A 19,887-nucleotide genomic window follows, 5' to 3' on the forward strand; every position below is an offset into this window, starting at 1 on the left:
TATACAATATGCATAACTGTGTAAGAGTCAGTCGATAATCAACACTTATGGATATGACTTAGTGTCTACACAAAACTTTTTTTTTTTATATCATGAAAACCAATATGGAAAATTATAAGCTCGTACACGTAGACGGTTATAATATTATATATTTTCCAATTATGTAATATTATTTATTACTATTATTAGTTTAATATAAAATAATGTTTACGCATCTAGGAACCTATTTATGCTATATAAGTATATTTTTTTATATGTTTAGTCGTAGGTATAAACGCGCTGCACCGGCATTGAATGTTCATTCATATATGGTCAAGACCGTGGTCGCGGGGAACGGATGACCGTGCGGCGGTGACGAGAGGAACCGGACCAAGGAAGCGGTGGCGGCGGCCTTACATCGCGGCGGCGTTGTATAATGTTGTCCTACGATGGATCTCCGTCACCGAATCTGAGTAGTGCACCGCCGCAGTTGAGGTGTCCGGGTTATACGCCGCTCTAGTTTTGCGCGCGACTTTTTAATTTTATTATGCGTCATGTGTAATATTCGATATTAATCACATCGTGTTCTATCAAACTATATCTAATAATTAACTTTTATTCTTTGTTTTTATACAATATATAATACACAAGTTAAAGGCATTAATTATTCAGTATATACCTACTAAACTATATACACACCGAATATAGCCTGCTTCTGGTATTTGGTTGAGGTACGAACGGCATAATATTAATCGTAACCATGATATTATTCTGCAGCATAAATATAACGTAATAAATTACAGTACGTTTGCGATGGCGACATTACTGAAGAACGTCACCAATTGCATATGGCAAGCGTTCAACTCACTGGACACGGACAACACGGGGACCGTGGTCAAGTCCAAGCTCAAAGTGAGTTTATCAATAGTTCAATAATACTTCTATACTACGTTATTTTAATGTATTGTACATACCTATTCCTACACTACAAGTGTTAAGGGTACGAACACTTGGATAATGACTTAAGAAGGAATAAATTAATAACTAGGTACCAACTATATCTACGATTTCAATTTTTAAAATCTCGGTAAAATATAAGTTATTATACTCGTGCATATCTTATAGAAATATAAAATATTATACTACTCCCATATGTATGTCGCAGACTACGATTATAATTTTATAATATCAATTAAATATTGTAATTCGTGGTGTACCTATTATTTTTGATACCTATTAAACAAACTTGAATTGAATAAATTAAACCTAACCGAATACTTTTAAATTAACTTCACGAATATTTCGAAATAACATTTATAAATTAATAATTATTATTGTACATAGTGTTATATCACCATAAAGTAATTTGATACATACGAGAATATATTATTATATATAATGTATAAATATAAAATGAATGTATATGTCCTCTGATTAACTGTATTTGGTATCAAAATTATTTTAATCGTTTTGATCCCATATTGTCGTCTGCGCTAGGTGACGTCACACTTCAAATGGTTTTTTCAACACCATGGATGAACATTACTATCTATAGATAAACAATATATATATATATATGAACTTATCATCGGTGACGACACGGTCGTAAACTAATAGCTTTTATTTAAAATGATAAATTTTCCCAATGAACATAATACAATGATACATTAAATCTTGTTATAATAGTATTTTACATCCATAATCTTTATATTATCTGTCCATGATCTCCATTTGTTTTGCACTTTGGTCGAAGAAAGATTAACGTATTATTTTTTCTTTATTAATAACGAATAACTGTTAAAGTACCTATGATCAAAACTTAATAACGAAAACAAATCGGTTAAGGTACAACACGTACTTATTATTTAAATATTGGAGTTCAAACACAAACTTTAATTTAAACTATACATTTATATTTAGATAAACAATTTAAAAAATAACTAATAAGTAATAAGTACACTTTAAAGTAGATGGGGCATGGATTAAGGATTTGAATGTGTTTTAGAGAAATTTATATTTTTTAATATACTTTACTTTTATATAAATTGGATGTCAATTAAGTGATAGGTATTGTAGAATGTTGGTTGTAAAAATTGATCTATTTGACAAAATTAAATTACGTATTAGGTTTGAAAAAAAAAAAAAGAAAAATATACGAAATAGTCATTATGAATACATTAAAAGTAACAAATTTGAAAAAAAAAATGTAATTTGACAGTTTGTTATTATTTATTATTGTGATCAATATAAGTTCTGTGAATGATAATGTTAGTAATGAGTAATGACTTATGAATGTAGCCAGACTATCAGAGTAGGTATGGTATATATTCTAGCCATTCTACAATATATATAAGGGCAATGATGTCATACAGTAGTTTTACTTATTCTAACACAATTATACTGAGTTAGATTTAGATAGGAAACTGTTCAAAGTAGGCATGTATGTAGTTATTTTTATGACTTATTAGTTCTTGTAGACTTAAGTATATCTTAAACATATTTTGGTATTTTTTTTTTTTAATTTAAAATGAAAGTAGTCCTTATGGCATAATACTTATTATTGTTGAATTATTTAAATTATAAATTGTGTCTCGTATTTAAGTTTGGCATATATACTGTAAAATCATAAAAATAAATATTTTTACAACTATTATCTATAAAATATAGGTAAAGTTATCCAAATTATTATGTTTGATTTTTTTTTTACTAGCTATTTACTTAATCGTAACAGTTAAGTTCTTAGGTCTATAAATACTATATTACTATAAATTTATATTTTGTAATGAGGTACTAATCATTAAGTATAATAAAAATGTATGGTTTTACTTACTAATGTATGAAAACATTTTTTTCCCTATTTTGAATACTTTTTGATTAGTTTCTAAGTTATCAATACCTGAGTCTTTTAATTTTAATTTTTGAATCTGTTGTTGAAAATATGTAATACCTGCTCTATAAGATTAAAAATATTAAAATTATTTGTTTTATACAATAAAGTTCTATAATTGAATGTTAAAAGATAAATAAATTCAGTAGAAACAGAAAATAAAATTTGGAGTATAGACATATAGTTATTAAAATATACAAGTAAATTATGATTTAATCTGTAATAGTATTATGTTAACATTTCTTTGAAAATATAAAAATAAGTCAACAAATCAAAGTTAATATTCATAAAAAAAATGTTGATTAATGGGAAGTTTTAAATTTTTGTGGATTAATGCTTAATTAAAACAATCAGTGTACACATAATTTGAAACCATTAAAGTTATTGAGTATTTATGAGATAGGAAAAAAAATCTTTTTGATAATTAGTTAGATTTACTTGTATAACTACATAGCTATAATTGTTATTAGATGTATGATATGTACCTACTATTGTAATTAACTGTATACCTAGTATCTTATAATATTATATATTCGTATAGATACTTAACTAAAAATTTTAACACAATAGAGTATAGAGATAGTTATAAAAATGAGAAAAAAAATTTAATTTTTAATTGATAAATATTGTATACTTATTTTAATGGACCCAGGACAATTTTACCTTATCACTTAAACAATTAATATATCTATTATGTATTTTAATTATCAATGTAAGATAAAATAAACCATTCATAAAACTATGTTTTGATATTTTATTTTGTTATTTTGTTTTTATAAAAAGGTTTTAACGGCAAACATCGGCATTCTCCTTGACCTTTATGGTGTAGAGAAGGGCCTTGAACACTATAGAAGCACACAAATGCTAAACTTTCAACATTACAAATACTATTTATTAAGAGAAGTATGTATATATGAATGTTAAGTTGATTTAACTATACTTATTTTACTAAAAATCTTTGTGTTTTAGGTTTTTCTTTCACTTCCAAATATTTTATCTTTACCAGTACTTCAGGAATTTGAGTCAAATATTGATGAGACATGTTGGTTAATTTGTAAAAAAGATTTTATTTCTAAATGCCAAGTTTTACCAGAGGATTGTATGTATAAATTATTCAGGGTATTTTGTTTTTTGTCAGAGCTCGTAGTGGATCCAGAAAGGCCAAATCGATTTCAAGTAATTTTTTTATTCAAAATATTCATGATCAGTTATTTTTCTAATTTATTTAATAAAATTATATACCGATAAAGGTTATTATGGATACATCTGAAGTGGGTTTGGTGGCTTCACAAATCGTTACTTCATTAGGCACTGACTGGGACCAATCTGGTTTTGAAGAGCTCATTGGAAATACTAATGGATTCCAATTTGGTACGTTTTTAACTTTACTAGAGAAGCGATATTTGGCTGACGTTGATCGTGCAGGATTGGTGGAAGCATTAAATGCAGTTACAAATACTTTCATCGATGATATAATAAAAAAAGTAAGGAAACTAAAATTGTACTTATTAAAATTTAATAAAGTTTAATATAATATTTTTATTTATTTTTGTCAGGGTGTATTGTTCAAACGAGGTTATTTATTGCCAACACTGCGAGAGTATTGGTTTGTATTAAAACCATGTCAACTATTATACTATAAGAATGAAGAAGAAAAAGAGCAGTGTGGATCTATAACATTAGATCCAAGATGTTGGGTAGATTCTAATTTACAGCGTATAATGTTGCACACAACTGAAAGAACTTTTGAATTAGCCACCAAGGATCATAGGTGAATGGAATTTTATTAAAAAATAGTATAAAACTAGCTGTAAAGTATGTGATCTGAACATGTCTATGATTTATAAATTAATTTAATAATAGTTTAAAAATATAATAATTAATAATTAGGTATGTGATGTTTTAATAAATATTTCAGGAGTCGTTTACAATGGCTGTCTGCTCTAAAATTAGCAATATCTTATTCTGCGGGTACAGAAGGTTATCAACGAACATTGTTGCGTCGTAGGCAAAAGCGAAGAAAAGCTGAACTTCAAGAGAAACATAGAAGAAGTAGCATAATACATGACATGGATGTTCAGTTACAGGCTGAAAAACAAGTATATACAATTTTGAGTTTTAATATTATTGGTATTAACGATGCAATATTTTAGGCTAGAGTGGCTATGGAAATTCAGGCAAAAGAACTAAAAGTGGCTAGCGAAAAACATGTTGAAGAATTGGAAAGTTTACTTGAGGAAGAAACACAAGCAAAACGTGATGAAGAAATAGTTCGTAATTTACAAGCTAGGTAAAAATAATTATTATATCTTGATAAATTTATGTTTAAATTGATATAAGATATTAACATAAAATTTTATATGTTCTATAAAAATACTTAAAGGAATAAATCAGCTACTATAACTACTATATAACTAATATTATTGTAATTGGTTAATTAACCAAATTTTTTTTTATGTTTAAAATTATTAGAATTAAGTCATTCAGCTCTAACCTCTTAGTAATTTATTCAAACTAAACTTGTTTACGAAATTTTCAATTATGAAATAAAACTGATTTGCTTATTGTTTTATCATGAATATTATTGTTTTAAGAGTATTAAGAGAAGAATGGGAGAAAAGAGAAGAGTTGGAAAGATTACAAGAAGAACATATATTACTATTGGAGCAAGAACGAGAAAAACGAAAAGAATTTGAGATTAAACAACGAGAGAAAGAAAATCAATTGCTAGGTAAAATACATAGAATAATTCATTATTAAATAGTTTATGTAAATATTGTAAAATGATTATTAAATTTGTCAAATATTTTAGCTTGAAAAAATTGGATTATTGTTTTAGAAGCCCAACAGAGGTTAATTGAATTGGAAGCTGAAAAACAGCGACTTGATGACGAATTGACAAGAGCTCAAAAAAAGATTAGTATTTCTGAAAAAGCTGTGGCATCAATTACAATAGTAGACCCTGTAATGTATTATTCATTTATATTTAAATATGTAATCATTAAAGTTGCATATAAATGCAAAAATATCAACAATATTATAAAATGTGATAAAGATTTAAGAATATTAAATATTGATTGTAGTATTATGTGATTACAGTAAAAAGTTTAAAAATTAAGATCAATTTTATGTATTTGCAGGCAGATACATTGAACATAAAACCACAAGTTAAAGTGAGGAGGACAATGTCATTTATACCATCCACAAAGGAACGACCAATTAATTTTTATAAGTGAAAAGACTAACTATTTTTTTTATTGTTTATTTATAATTAATTTTTATAATTATATGTCTTGTATATTAAAATTTATGGATTTCTATAGTTAAATTATAAAACCACTTGTAAAATGAATTACAAAATTTTATTTATTTAATAAACATGAGTTATGACTTATGAAATAAAGGGAAAGTACTTATTTGAATGTTGTATCTCTAGGACGATATGGTATACCTCTGGCCTTCATTTCCCTTACAAAGTTTGGAGGTAATCGACCAGCAACAGAAATAGCATAAATGCCTTTTGTAAATCTATCTGTAAGATTAATAGTTCATTAAATATCTATTAAAGTATTTTATATAATTAACAATAATATTAAATAAAAATTGAAAATTACTGATTTTTTGCCATCTAGCAACCCAGCTGTCTTCAGGGCTCATTAGTGCAACCATTCTATGAAAACATATAAAATATAATTATGATATGTTTTTTTTTATAAGTAGTAAATACTACATACCCATCAAAATTTGAACTTGTACAATCATATACATGATCACGGTTATTTTTCATTCTCAAAAATTCATCACAATTGTCACAGCCATCAAATTCAAATTGATCAAAAGACTGCAAAGAAAAAAATCATTTAATTATTATTTAAATTTTTAAGATTACAGCATGACTATAAGTATTTTAATTGAAATTATTTTAGTTATTTAATCATTAATGAGCATTTTATTTTATCCATTCATTTATCATTAGGTGTAATGATTTTAGTGATTTTACACACTATAAATTTTAATTACAGTTTTTACTTGACATTTTTAATTCTTTTTGAAACAACTTAGAAGAACGCTATTTCTACATTTGTCGTCTTTGTCTTCTAAGTACGTAACATAGCAAATATACGCTCACTAGTATACATTTAGTCTTGTCAGCTTATTAAGTGAATCAGTAATGAAACTCAAAAGTAAGGATTTTAGCTGTGTTCACATGTATGTTTTTTTAAGAAATTTTGTGAGTAATAAGCATTTTTAAAGACTATATTATTTTATAAATGTAAAACACAGTAAAAAAAAATTGAATTATTGTAAAAAATCAAAGCGGGTATAGTATAGAGTACTCTTAATGAATTTTAATTGTTTCAATTATTTATTGATTATTTATGCATGAATATAAAAATGTATTTTTTGTTTAAAATCAATCAATTTTTTTGCAGTTACACTAAATTATTGGTACATTAGACAACAATAACTTAATTTAAAATGCAATTTAAGGAGTTAAGTTACAGATGCACATTCAAGTTAAAATATTTATAGATAGTTTATTAAAATTTTTGAAAATAGTAAAAAGTAGTGTTTAATTAAAGCTAAAATAATAGAATTAAACAGATAGATTAAATTATATATATTATAAACTTAATGTTAAGATAGTTTATTAAAAAATTTCGTTTCATTTTACATTTATCAATCATAATAATTACCTTAATTAACGAACACACAAGACATGCTCTAGCGGATCTCATATCTTTGGGAATCGAGTCCAGCGACATTGTGGTTTGGACGATAGTCGTACAGTTTATAAGAAGATGTAAGTCAACTAATTAATAAAAGATGTTGGGAGCAAAATTCAGTTTTTATAATAACTATCAAATGTATTGAGTGAATGACTGAAAAATCCAAATAATATCCAAAATCTAATAATGTAAACGTTATTCTTTAAGTATTAAGTGATAACTGATAAGTGATAAGTAACTAATGAATGATATTCAGTATAATGTAAACATAGTATGTGTAATAATTAATAATTATTATCTATGTTAAATGTATTCTCTATAGTGTAATATTATTCTTCTATGTTCTGTGATAATATTATTTTCCTTATTATTTTTTACATACATATTATACATATATATATTTATTACATTATCAGAAAAAAGAAATATTTTATCACAACCGTCCATATTTCAAAGATGTTGTAAAAAAATGATAGCAATATCTCACAGACTATAATAAATTATATAGTCTGATGATATTGCATGAGCGCATTATAGCTGTAGCTTGTCTCAACATGAAAGCGCTCAGCTAACTTTTTAGGAATAATATTGTAGTTACCGTTTACCGAATGCTTTTGTTTTTTAATAGAAACTGTATTTTTTTTTATATTCTAACCGGATAGTTATACAGGAAACCTGGAAATAATTTACGTCTTAAATAATTGATTCGGTATATTGATGTATCGCAGTGGCGTAACCAGGATTTTTCGAGGGAGGGGGGGTTTAAGTGAAAATTAAACTTAGTTTTTTACAGTTTTTGTTGCCCAATTGAACTATTCAAGAAAAAAGTTTAGTTGTGAACTTGTGAATATACAATACTATAATAATATATTATAAACACATCAATATGAAAATAGAATTAATCAAATATATAATAATATAAATAATACATTTATTAGATGTGGAAAGACAGTGGGGGGTTAACTCCCCCCGTCTACGCCATTTTTACAAATTTAATAATTATAATTACACTATATATTATAGTAAAAAATAAATGTATTTTTGTTGGAATAGTTAATAGAAATCATTTTTTATTCATTCCATAGCTTAAATTAATTATTTACATAGGTACTTAAAAATAAAATTATGATCTTATTATGATATTTAGCTCATTATTTTCTAAAAATGTTTACTTACTTTTATCATTAATTTTATTAATTTTTATTATTTTTTTAATGTAAATTTTTAATTATATTGACTTTTTTTGACTTCAAATATTAAACATGTTTTAAATTGCTTATAACTTTTTAAAACAGCATAAAAACAAACAATGTATAATATACATTTGTTTAAAAAAATATATATATTTTAAACAATAAAAACATGGTTTTTTTTTTTTTTTTTTTTTAAAACATTTTTTTTTCCAATTCTGCATAATAGTGAATTAGGAATGATTAATTTTTCCTTTATTATATTAATAAAACAATTTGTACTTTAATAATATTATTATTATAAAATTAATTATATTAATTAGAATTTATTAAAAACAAATATTTTAATTCGGTTCGATTACATAATAGGTATTACATTTTAATACAACAGTATTTATATAATTTCATAAAATACCTAATATACATAGAAGTACTGCTTATTATTTAATATATTTATTATTTGTTCACATTTGTAGTTTATTTTCAAATAAAATGTTATTTAATTCTGAATCTGTTTCGGAATGGTTTCTGAATCATTTACCTTATATGTTTCTTAAGAAGCTAATAAATTCAATGTGTTTATTGATAGTTCAGTTTTAGGATTTTTCTTTATAGTTCTTTTTGTTGTAATTAGAGGATTAGAAGAAATTAGAAGAAAATGCAATAAGCCTAAGTTTGTACTTATTCGTGAAGATTTTCTTGTGTGGTGTGTTCGTGCTATCTTTTATAGTTTTTATTTATACCCTCTTGCACTTCTTCTGAAAGAATCCCGATTGGTATCAAAATATATTTTATAACCTGAGCTTCACGAATTAGTCCTTTATGTACGGATAGTGGCGTTCTGTACAATCATATAGCTACATAAAGTTGTGCAGTTATTTTAGAATAGTAATCACATTTTTCAATATCAATTTCTAAAATTGTACTTACTCGATTAATTAATTTTAAATTTATACTTCAGTAATATCGGCTACTTTTTCGGGGTTTTAAAAAATCGTCTTACCATATTGCCGGCGACATTAGATGGTCCCGATCCTTGAGTATTTTTATGTATTTTTAACCCTATTTCATTCTAAAATAATAAAAAAAAATTCTGGTCAATATGTTAAAAATGATTGTTGAAGATTTTCCACATATTTATGTAGTGTTCCGAATTTTTTTTAAGTATACCTGCAGTTACTAATTGTGAAAGTGAACGATTTTTTTTCTATACTAGCATTAATTAAAAATAAATATCGTTGTATGATGTGTGAATCAAGACTGACATCTCTATCAATACTTTCAATAATAGAACGTAACATAACAATGATTATTTCATTTGAAGATATTATAAGATTTTCAGAGGGAAAATCCAGAAAAATGTTTTTTAAATTTTTATTAGGTTATATATATATTTTTTATTGCATACGTATGCCGACAAATGTACATTACAATTAGAATAAAATATAATTTTTATATTTTTTAATCGTTGGTTAACAAATATAAAGTACTGTTTCATCGATTAATTGTGACTATACTGCAATGTAAAAATGTATTATACTTAATTGTTTTTGGTGAAAGAGTCTTATCAAAAGTAATAGTTCCCTTATATTATGATTTATGACCATAATCCAGCCCTAAAAATATGCAATATATTTAGCCATGAATTATTATAAGTAATTGTTAAGTACATATAATAATGCATTCATACATAATATTTTTGTATGTATATTTATATTTGACTCATTTAATTTTAATGAATGTTGCAAATTTTTTATATACAGATATATTAATTTACAAATAGCAGTATTCAAGGTGGTAAAAAAAATAAAAAAAAAATATTGAGACATTTTTTAAAAGGTATCTACAATTTAAAAATTTAAATTAAACTTAATTTTAGAATTTTGATTATTTATTAATTTAATTTAAGTATTTATTAATTAAAAAACAAAACCTCTCTGATTGGGTAAAATACATTTTTTTTTTTTTTGATATTTCATATTGGAGATAGTGATAGTTTATATATTTGTAATTTGCATAGTTTAATTTGTATACTGTACTGTAGTTAATAGTAAATTTAAAAATAATAATTAACGCAATCAAAACAAGTTATTGTTTAAAAGTGGAAATAAAAAATAATGATATTTTTAGTTATAAATATTTACAAACTAAAATATATTTTATATTCCAATAATTTTTGTCTCAAATAATTATTAGCTATTTTGTTAACATTTTTAATTAATTTTAAGTATAAAACGATTTTTAACCAGATTAAAAAAAATATTAGTAATTTATATTTTCATTATCATATAAATGCTAATTTAATTAATTGGGTTAGAAGGTAAGTTGAGAAAAATGGTAGGTTTGTAGAGAAATATTGTAAAATGTTTACATTAGTAAAATTTAATGGATAGTTTTTATAATAATTATTGAGTTATTGTTGATACAATGTTAATAGTCAATAATAATTGTTAGGTTAACTAAAATAAAATTATTGAATTTGTTAATAATATTGAAAATGTTGTCTGTTGGCATAATTTTTTTTTATTCTTTACTCAGGTATGTTAAATTTTACATTTAAAGTTTGAAACACCAGTATGTAGTAGATACGGCCGATGCGGGCGTGTATAATATTTATTGTCAAAAACGGCAGGAAAATCAGACAATGAAATGGGGCAGACGTTTTGAAAATAATGTTAAAATAATAAAGAGCATGTTTCTCTTAGTATATAATTTGGTTGATTATTATTCTATGGCGTATAAACGCTTGAAGGCAAACAATAGCGGTTCTATTTTAATTATTAATTTTGCAAGATGCTGCATTGCCCGTACGCCGGAAATAATGAAAAGCTAATGTCTAAGGGCCGTACTATAAAATTATTTACTATCTAAAAATGTGTCTGACATATAACTATAATCAGAGTTCAGTGTTCTCAATTTATGAGATCTGTTTTTAAAACAATAGTTATGACTTATTTTTATTATTTTTTTAAAATTTTAAAACTGTAGTTAAATGAAAAATACGATCATATCAAACGTATATATTTCCTTTTAAGATGTATATACAATATATATGACATATGTATATTACACATACATACAGGGACGAACCAAAGGGGATCACGGGGGTGTTACACTCATTTATTCGGCAATATTTGATTTTCAGTTGGCTAAATGTAACTAAAAGTAATTTAATAGTTAACAAAAATTTTGAAGGCTACACCCTTTCCCCTTCCCACGATTTTTAATTTTGAGATCGTACCTGCATACATACTATACATAGTATTTACATAAATATTATAATATGTAAAAATATGTGTTTTTATGGTTTGTTTGTTTTTAATTACAAAATAGTAAATGTTTTTTAAAAATATATATATTACAGAAATATGTTGAAATAGAATAATGTAAAAAAAATAATCTTTAATAATTAATCTATAATTAATTTAAGTACATTTCAATTGTTTGAATTTAGTCAATTTAGATACAGGAATTTTAATTTTTAAGTAGGTACTCGTATGATACTTTTTTTCACAGACTGTTCAATCATAACTGTTTTTGATAATTTACATGATATAACGAATCACGTTATTATTTTATTTCACATTATATTCGTAATATATTTTTGAAATGAAATCTTTATGATAATGAAAAATGATACATATAATGTACTTGGCTTTTAATTAGTGGTGTAATTTTAATCTATGATCTAAGTCATCCTTTCATACTATTTTCGCTGACTATGCTTTTACTTCATAGATTATTTTGGGATTTGTTTTGTTAGTTTTTAGATTTATTGGTCACTCATTATTTGAGTATTGAATAACATTAGAAATACAATGTAATTTGCTTTTGTAAATATTTACGAAAACTTGAATAGATGGTGCGAAAAGGGTATTATTTTGTATGCCGACTTGGATATTCTGGAAAGCTCTGATTTTTTTTTATTGAGCACGTGTTGACCTTAAAAATGATGTGCGAATATAACCTGTATTGTAGAAACCCACTACCGCGCCACTGGTGGTGTCGCCTATGATTGTTGGTTTTCATTGGGGTAGTGAACAGCGTTTTGCGCGGTTTGGGCGCCAGTTCGCCGGCATCGCTCGCACGTTTTCGCTGTTTCTTCTGATAGATCCCGTAAGTATTGTTTTTAATATTAATTCGGTTACTATGCGTGTAATTAAAAATTATAGAAAATAGGTATTTTTGTTTAACATTTAAGGGTGATAATATATTGTGTTAACAAATTAGCTTCAGTTGTTTTTTTTGTATTTGAAGTTTTTAAAGTAGGAAAATATAATATAAAGTCATAAACGTAATTTTAAATGAATTGAAATTGATTTAATATAAAAATTAAAATAACTATCTATTTATTAATTTTAATTATATGAAACCAATAATTTAATGAAATAGTTTAAAGTAATTATTTTTTGTGTCTCATAGGTCATAGGTGTAATTATAAAGTAGGTATGAGCTAAAATTAATATTCCACGTTTTAATATTTTAGTCTAGCTAGTATTAAATTAATTTAAGCGTGAATGTGTACAAAATAAATGTATAATATATATTATTTAAATTTAAACAGATTTTATTGATTTAAAAATTTGGTTTGAAAATATGATTTCTACAATATAGATCGTAAATGTACAACTTTATTTGATGTTTAAGGTTTTAGAAATATGTACCTTAAATACTTCAGTTAAAATATTTCATCAATTGGTTCAGTTACTTAAATTGTTTAAATAAAGTTAATTGACTAGTATTACATAATATTCTGTTTCTATTTGTTTATAATTAATGAGTGTGTCGTAGCATATGTTAGCGATAAATAATGGTTTGAGCTAATTCTAACAGCTTCCAAAATTAAAACTGTATCTTACATGTTTTTAAAAGATTTTTGAATATTAATTCATAGTTTTATTTTAATGATATTTAAGTATTATTCAATATTTGTTATTTATAAAGCCATAATTTATGAATTTTGTATTTATTATTTTAATATAACTTATGTTATCAATTATTATTTATTGGAAATTAAATTCATCATTTTATTGGATTAATAATTAAAACTTACAATGAACTAGAGTTGGAATATATAAACATCAGAAAATTGTCCCTAAAGGTATTATATATAAATTATAAATTTTTTGTAAAAATATTATATACTAAATCTGAAAAAAATCTTAAAGAATAGTAGAGTTATATAGCTAGTTTGTTATAAAAATAATATTTACCACTATGTGATAATTTAAAAAAGAATGTAATTCAAATTTAAAAGTCAGTAATTTATTGTGTTGTACATTGATATATTATGTGTTAAAAAAGCATTATTGTTCATATTATTTACACAATATTATAGGCACTTATTTTTATATTAGTTATAATACAAAAAAATATTTACATTATACCTATAAAATATAAATGTGTACCATTTTGAAATATATGTCAGAAATCAGTGTAACACTATTTATATTTTTAATTTCTATACTAATGTCTAAAAATTATAAAAATGTATAAAAAAAATATAATTTTTATAGCAAATGGTCTTTACAAAACTTGTACCAGTACCTTTTATTATACATCATAAAATATTATACATTTTGTATAAATAAACACCTTTTTATTCCTAGGAAGTTGATACTCAAACAATATACTTAAATCTTTTATATTTGAAATTATTATTGTTCACATTTTTACCTAATTATTTATCTTTGTGTATTGTTAGTTTAAATATAAATAAAGTTAATAGGCAATGGGTACTTATTTTAATATTCATAATTTTGAACATATAAATGAAGTTTGGATAATATTTGTGATTTAAGCTAGTATTTAACTAAATATTATAGAGGTTTCAGTTTTTAGTTATAATGTGACTATAAAAGGTTTCATTATCTAAAGTTTTACTTGCTTTATATATTATCACAAACCTTATTGAGTTAGCAATTAATCAACTTCATTAAATTAGGAAAAAAGTCAAATCTTTATACTTATAGTTTTAAATTGTTTTTTTAGAGTTTGAGTTACTAATAAGTTATAGTTATGTCGAATAATTTATCGACATTTTTTAAAAACACCATAAATAATTTGAACAGTACTCTATTTAAATTATAAATTGATGACAGATAATACATTTTATTTTAAAATATAGTATATTTTTAAACTGTCTACTGCTTAAAAAGTTTCATATAATTACTTTTTTTTTTTAATCTTATGATGGTATTCATTACGTTGATTATTTTTACTAGTTTTTATTGGGTTTTAATATGAAAAATAACGTAGTTTGTGTGAATATAATATTTGTTATACAACGTTTCGATGTTTGAATGTTAGGAATTTGTTTTTATTTGTTCCGTTGGGAAAACTTCTACTGTTTATTGTTTAACAAAACATATAACTACTAATAAATCCAGAAACTTAAACTTTTGGGCATGGTCATGTTTATAATATAAATTATTATGATGTTTTGTAGTTTTATAAATTAAAATTATAATACACAGGATCAATAAGAAATTGAAGTAGGTATCTAATACAAGTATTTTATGATTCAATTTTTTTTTAACGGAAATTTTGCTTATTATTTATTTATTAATTGAAAATTTTATTTTGTTATTTAAGATTAAGTGATATAAGTTAAATTAAAATCGTGAAAAATATTTATCTTTCTTAAATGTGTTATAAAAGGTATCGAATAGAAGAGATGTACTGAATGTTAGATTTTCATATATCGTTGTTCGATTAGTTGAAACAAAGTATTGTAATGTTATTTAAAATTATTTATTATGTTATTATATTTGCTTCGTCAGTAATGTCTACATTTTTAATAAATGTACTTTTACGTCGGCAAGCTGATACAACTTGTACCTATATTCGAATATGTAATTTTATTGATATATAAATTGACAAATAAATTGAATTGTGTCGAATAATTTTAAGCTGATTACACACGTTGTAATTTTCTCTTCGAACTTTTTCTAAATAATCTAATTTCAAGGAAATTCCAATTATAAAAATATACACATGATCGTTTCTATGTTCCAAATTCGTAATTTAAATAAAAGTCACATCAAATAGGATTATAATTTTTTTTTATTTCCTCATAGATATGACAAAAATATTGTATGAACGTGTTTGTTTTTAAAATATTGGTATATTACAGATGTACTATAATATTTCCAAGGAAAATCATTTTGACAAAAGTGAAATTTAATGCCCCTGCTGGGACATTGGCTTCAAAAAACATGGGACGCGTGCTTAATAATAATAAATAGATTACCTATTTTCGATGGAATTATGTGTTTTTGGTCACAGCAAAGAGTGGATGAGTGAAAAAAGTAAAGAAATTAATCTAAATTTAGAGATACCGATAAGGGGATTGACATAAACGCAAATAAATCGTTTTGCTATGATATTGTACACCTTTTTATTCGTGAATTGTGTCTTGATTAAAAACTATATACTATGTTTTTGTTTTCCATGGCTTTAGCCTTTCGTGTTAGTTATTTGATCTACTCCGAATACCAATTTCCCGTATTTTCCTCAGTTTATGCTTTCTTTTATTTTAGTTTTTTTGATGGATTTTTGTGAAAAAAGTACCTATTTGAAACTTTGTTGGTTGGAATAAATTCAATGTCATTAAACATAATCTATAATAAAACGAAAAATACTCGCAAAGAAAATTACTGACATGGAAGTTTATTTTATCCATATTAATGAATCATTACTGTGTTCTTTATTTAAATATTTATAAATTATTGAAAATAATGTAGAAAAATAAAAATTATATTACTTAATTGTAGTTATTACATCAAAAATAAAATATACGCCTATTATAATAGTTATTGTTTTTACCACTTATTTTTTTTATAGTGATTATATTATTTTTACTTTATAACATTTCTTTTTATCGAATCGTACCGTAAAATATCCAGCTGAATAGTATATAAAATATACATAGTTTTGATATTTGTAATTTGTTTTAGTGTCAGCTGAACTGATTTTACAATTTAATTTTTTTAAATTTTTTAGTAGTTTAAGTAGTTTTGCGACATTGGGTGATTTAAATGTACCTAAACTTTGAAATACGTGTGAAATTTATAAATTAATAACTAGTGAAAATCTTATAGTGCACATAAACAAATCTACTTGTATTTTGATCAAATCAAATTTTGTTATGTTTTTTTTTTATATTTTAAACTCTACAATAAACAATTTCTTAACTTTTTTTGCAATTAGGTTTTTACGTTTTAAAATTTTTTTATATTGTATTATCAATATATTATATATATTATTGATAGAGAAGTTTTTGCTAGTGTATAAAGTGTATGTGTATTTTCTATTTTTTTATTTATTGGGTTGTGGTAATTTTAATTAAGACAATTTATTTATTTATTTACTCATAATAAACACCTATAATGGGCTGTTTAGTACAGTTGATACAATGTTTATATAATAAAAAAAGTTTAAATTATTTAACTTATACAGAATATATAATAAGTAAAAATGTACAGATAGTTAATAGATAAAAAAAAATATGATTAGATTACAGATTTTAACTTGGTTCGGTTATTATTGAAAAAAATTTTTTTAATTAATGTCTTGTGGTGTAATATTATATTAATCAGAGCAGAAAGATAGTAATTTCGGTGATGAATATTTGTGTAGAATGTTTGAGTTACACGACTTTTAAAAGAAGGGACATGTATTGACTCGGTGTTCTGGACAGTCAATTTGAGAATTGAGTAAGTTTTGGAGTCTAAATTTTCTTCTTTTTTTCGTGTGATTCAGCTTGTTGCTTAAAAGATGTACCAGTTTTGTTTGTTTTATGAGATATTTATACGTAAAAGCCTATTTTGAAGACGTTAAATTTTATTCATTAAACTAACTTGATAAGGGTTCTAAATTACTGAGTCATATTCTAAAATAAAATAAAAAAGAAAGAAATATAGTACTTTAAGCAATTTAGATTATTGAATTCTTAACAGTTGCGGTGATAAACCCAAATGTACGAGAGTTTTATAACATATATTATGTATATGATTTTTAAAAGATATAACTTGATAATAGAATACCTAAATCTTTAATTTGAGATTTTACGGTTAAATCTAGACCATTCATTTTATATTGTTATGTTAAGTTAAGTTTTGACGTGAAAATGAGATTTGAGAATATTTATCTACATTAAAAAGTAGGCCATTTAATGAAAACTAATTATAAAATTGATCTAAATTATATTAAATTTTATTGTTGTTATTAGTAAAATATATTGGTACGTAGAGTTTAAGATTGTTGATGAATATTAAGATTTCACAGTATTTAAAGATATTTTTAACGTCATTCATAAATAATAAGAAGAGGTAATAGGTGTCCACCCTAAAGGACTCTAGACGTGACTTTAAGAATCGAAGTAATTGAATTATTTAATTTATGTTGTTGAGTTTTATTAAATTAGTATGATTTAAATCATTTCAATATAAGTTCATAAATACCATTATATTCCAATTTTTTATCAAAAAGATATATCAACACTTTTGAATGCTTTTTTTTATATCAATGTATACTGTATACTGTATCGACCTCTTTACTTTTACTGATTAAAGACACGAGGTCTGTGTAATATATTAATAAATTTATCAATGTTGATTTGGTATAGTGAAGTCCATGTAGGTCATCGGAAATTGCATTAGAAAATTCCACAGCCAATTTAGGTACTAATATTTTTTCTAATATTTTTGGTAGCGTACTTTAGTGTGAAATAGGACGATAATTTTTACTTCATTTCGGTTGTATGATATACTATTACTAAGTAATATTATGAACATTGAATGTATGTATCAATATCGGTTACAAAAAAATCATAAAATAACTAACAAACCAAACATGATTAAAGAAGTATCTAATTCTAATAACTTAAACAAATCAAAAGTATTATGAAGCGTACCGATACTGTGGAGGAAGATATCATGTTGCTGAAGAATGTCGTAACCAAAGCGAGAAACTGGTTCGTGTTTACTGTGTGGTTCTATAGATCACAAGAAATCAGATTGTTCAAGGTACTCTACTTCATCATTGAAAATAAATAAATAATACAAAATAAGGGAAGAAGTCTACTATGTTGGTTGAAAATGCTTCTATGATTGCAGTACAAAAGACGATTGCTATAGTATTCAGAGGAAATATAGAGGTAAAATTAAATATGATTCTTGGTTCTGGAAGTGGTATTTCATTAAGTCTGATTTAGACGTTTTGTGACCTTAGGCAAAATAAAAAACGTGACTTCTACTAGTCAATAGTAGCATATCTATGTCCTTTTCCACCTATTAGTTATACAAAAAAAAAAAATAAATTATTAAAATTTAAACTCTTGAGGTCACAACTCGATCAAAAAATTTATTGACTTTCATTAAACAATATTATTCTAAATACTTTTATTAGTAAGCTATTCCAAATCTATTAACAATATTTTTATATTAATATTAATTGTACAAAAGGATAGGCAAGTAGATACTACTTTGTTGTACATCAGGTGTTGAGTGGTTCTCTTTTATGGGTGTATTAAATTTGAATTCAATGATATAGCATTGTTTATGAAAAACGATTCTGAGCACAGGCCTGTTAGCCTAGATCACTTAGTTTATTTCATGATATGTTTTTTTGATGTAGTTTAGATAAAATATATGTATATTTATACAATATTATTATATCATTGTTATTAATTTTTGAGTTAATATTACCTTACTGTATAATAATGTGAATAAATTCATGGTATAAATAATTAGGTAGTATCTTAAAGTTAATTTATATATTTTTAAAATTTCATTCCGTATAATTAATAATATACGTAAGCTTTTTAATATAAACATGGTTACAATATAATTATTTCAATAATTATGTAGATATGCGTAAAAATTCTGGGATTTTTAAAATTTTTTTTGATTATTTTGAAAAGTATTGATAATTTTTAATTTTAACTTTTTTAAAGTAAGTACAAATTAGAATAAATTTCTATTCAAAACTAACTACTCTTAAATTTTAAAATTGTTTAAAAAAGCTTAAAAGTATTTTTTCAACTATTTATCGTATACACACACACACACACACACACACACACACACACACACACACA

At 24.2% G+C, this 19,887-nt stretch overlaps 3 protein-coding genes across 8 annotated transcripts in view; 2 read left to right on the forward strand and 1 right to left on the reverse strand.

Annotated features, from left to right (window-relative positions):
* Positions 1 to 436: 436 nt before the first annotated feature.
* LOC112594775 (switch-associated protein 70-like) lies at positions 437 to 6,151 on the forward strand. 3 transcript variants are annotated; one of them, XM_025339754.1, is made up of 11 exons: positions 440 to 710; positions 783 to 891; positions 3,650 to 3,769; positions 3,836 to 4,042; positions 4,117 to 4,350; positions 4,423 to 4,637; positions 4,785 to 4,965; positions 5,020 to 5,156; positions 5,461 to 5,597; positions 5,706 to 5,830; positions 6,007 to 6,151. In XM_025339754.1, exons 2-11 carry the CDS (start codon positions 793 to 795, stop codon positions 6,100 to 6,102), a joined length of 1,551 nt encoding a protein of 516 aa, XP_025195539.1. In that variant the 5' UTR covers positions 440 to 710; positions 783 to 792; the 3' UTR covers positions 6,103 to 6,151. The 3 variants fall into 3 exon arrangements, with proteins under 3 accessions (XP_025195541.1, XP_025195539.1, XP_025195540.1); XM_025339756.1 differs by lacking the exon at positions 6,007 to 6,151 and having other exon boundaries at positions 437 to 710; positions 5,679 to 5,770; XM_025339755.1 differs by lacking the exon at positions 440 to 710 and having other exon boundaries at positions 721 to 891.
* A 58-nt stretch (positions 6,152 to 6,209) lies between these two features.
* On the reverse strand, positions 6,210 to 7,831 carry LOC112594776 (transcription elongation factor SPT4). Its single transcript, XM_025339757.1, has 4 exons — positions 7,564 to 7,831; positions 6,601 to 6,707; positions 6,481 to 6,536; positions 6,210 to 6,398 (listed from the first exon to the last, which is right to left on the reverse strand). The coding sequence occupies exons 1-4, from the start codon at positions 7,630 to 7,632 to the stop codon at positions 6,280 to 6,282; spliced, it is 351 nt and encodes a 116-aa protein (XP_025195542.1). The 5' UTR covers positions 7,633 to 7,831; the 3' UTR covers positions 6,210 to 6,279.
* A 4,996-nt stretch (positions 7,832 to 12,827) lies between these two features.
* LOC112594655 (D(4) dopamine receptor-like) overlaps positions 12,828 to 19,887 on the forward strand; it is a 133,792-nt gene continuing 126,732 nt past the window's right edge. For 3 of the 4 annotated variants that reach the window (XM_025339565.1, XM_025339564.1, XM_025339567.1), the window contains exon 1: positions 12,828 to 12,902. The gene's annotated coding sequence lies outside the window, so the exon portion shown is untranslated. The remainder of the gene's footprint in view (positions 12,903 to 19,887) is intronic. The other variant, XM_025339566.1, reaches the window with a different exon arrangement.

The sequence above is a fragment of the Melanaphis sacchari genome, unplaced genomic scaffold (genome assembly GCF_002803265.2).
Source record: "Melanaphis sacchari strain LSU unplaced genomic scaffold, SCAv2.0 Contig23_pilon_pilon, whole genome shotgun sequence".
Taxonomy (NCBI): Eukaryota; Metazoa; Arthropoda; class Insecta; order Hemiptera; family Aphididae; genus Melanaphis; species Melanaphis sacchari.

Excerpts from the sequence above, each read along its gene's own strand:
- LOC112594775 (XM_025339754.1), top strand. The coding sequence starts at position 793 with ATGGCGACATTACTGAAGAACGTCACCAATTGCATATGGCAAGCGTTC. Across the intron at positions 5,157-5,460 it reads GTTCGTAATTTACAAGCTAG|AGTATTAAGAGAAGAATGGG; the intron begins GTAAAAATAATT and ends TATTGTTTTAAG. Across the intron at positions 5,831-6,006 it reads CAATTACAATAGTAGACCCT|GCAGATACATTGAACATAAA; the intron begins GTAATGTATTAT and ends ATGTATTTGCAG.
- LOC112594776 (XM_025339757.1), bottom strand. The coding sequence starts at position 7,632 with ATGTCGCTGGACTCGATTCCCAAAGATATGAGATCCGCTAGAGCATGT. Across the intron at positions 6,537-6,600 it reads ACAAGTTCAAATTTTGATGG|AATGGTTGCACTAATGAGCC; the intron begins GTATGTAGTATT and ends ATGTTTTCATAG. Across the intron at positions 6,399-6,480 it reads TGCTAGATGGCAAAAAATCA|ATAGATTTACAAAAGGCATT; the intron begins GTAATTTTCAAT and ends TTAATCTTACAG.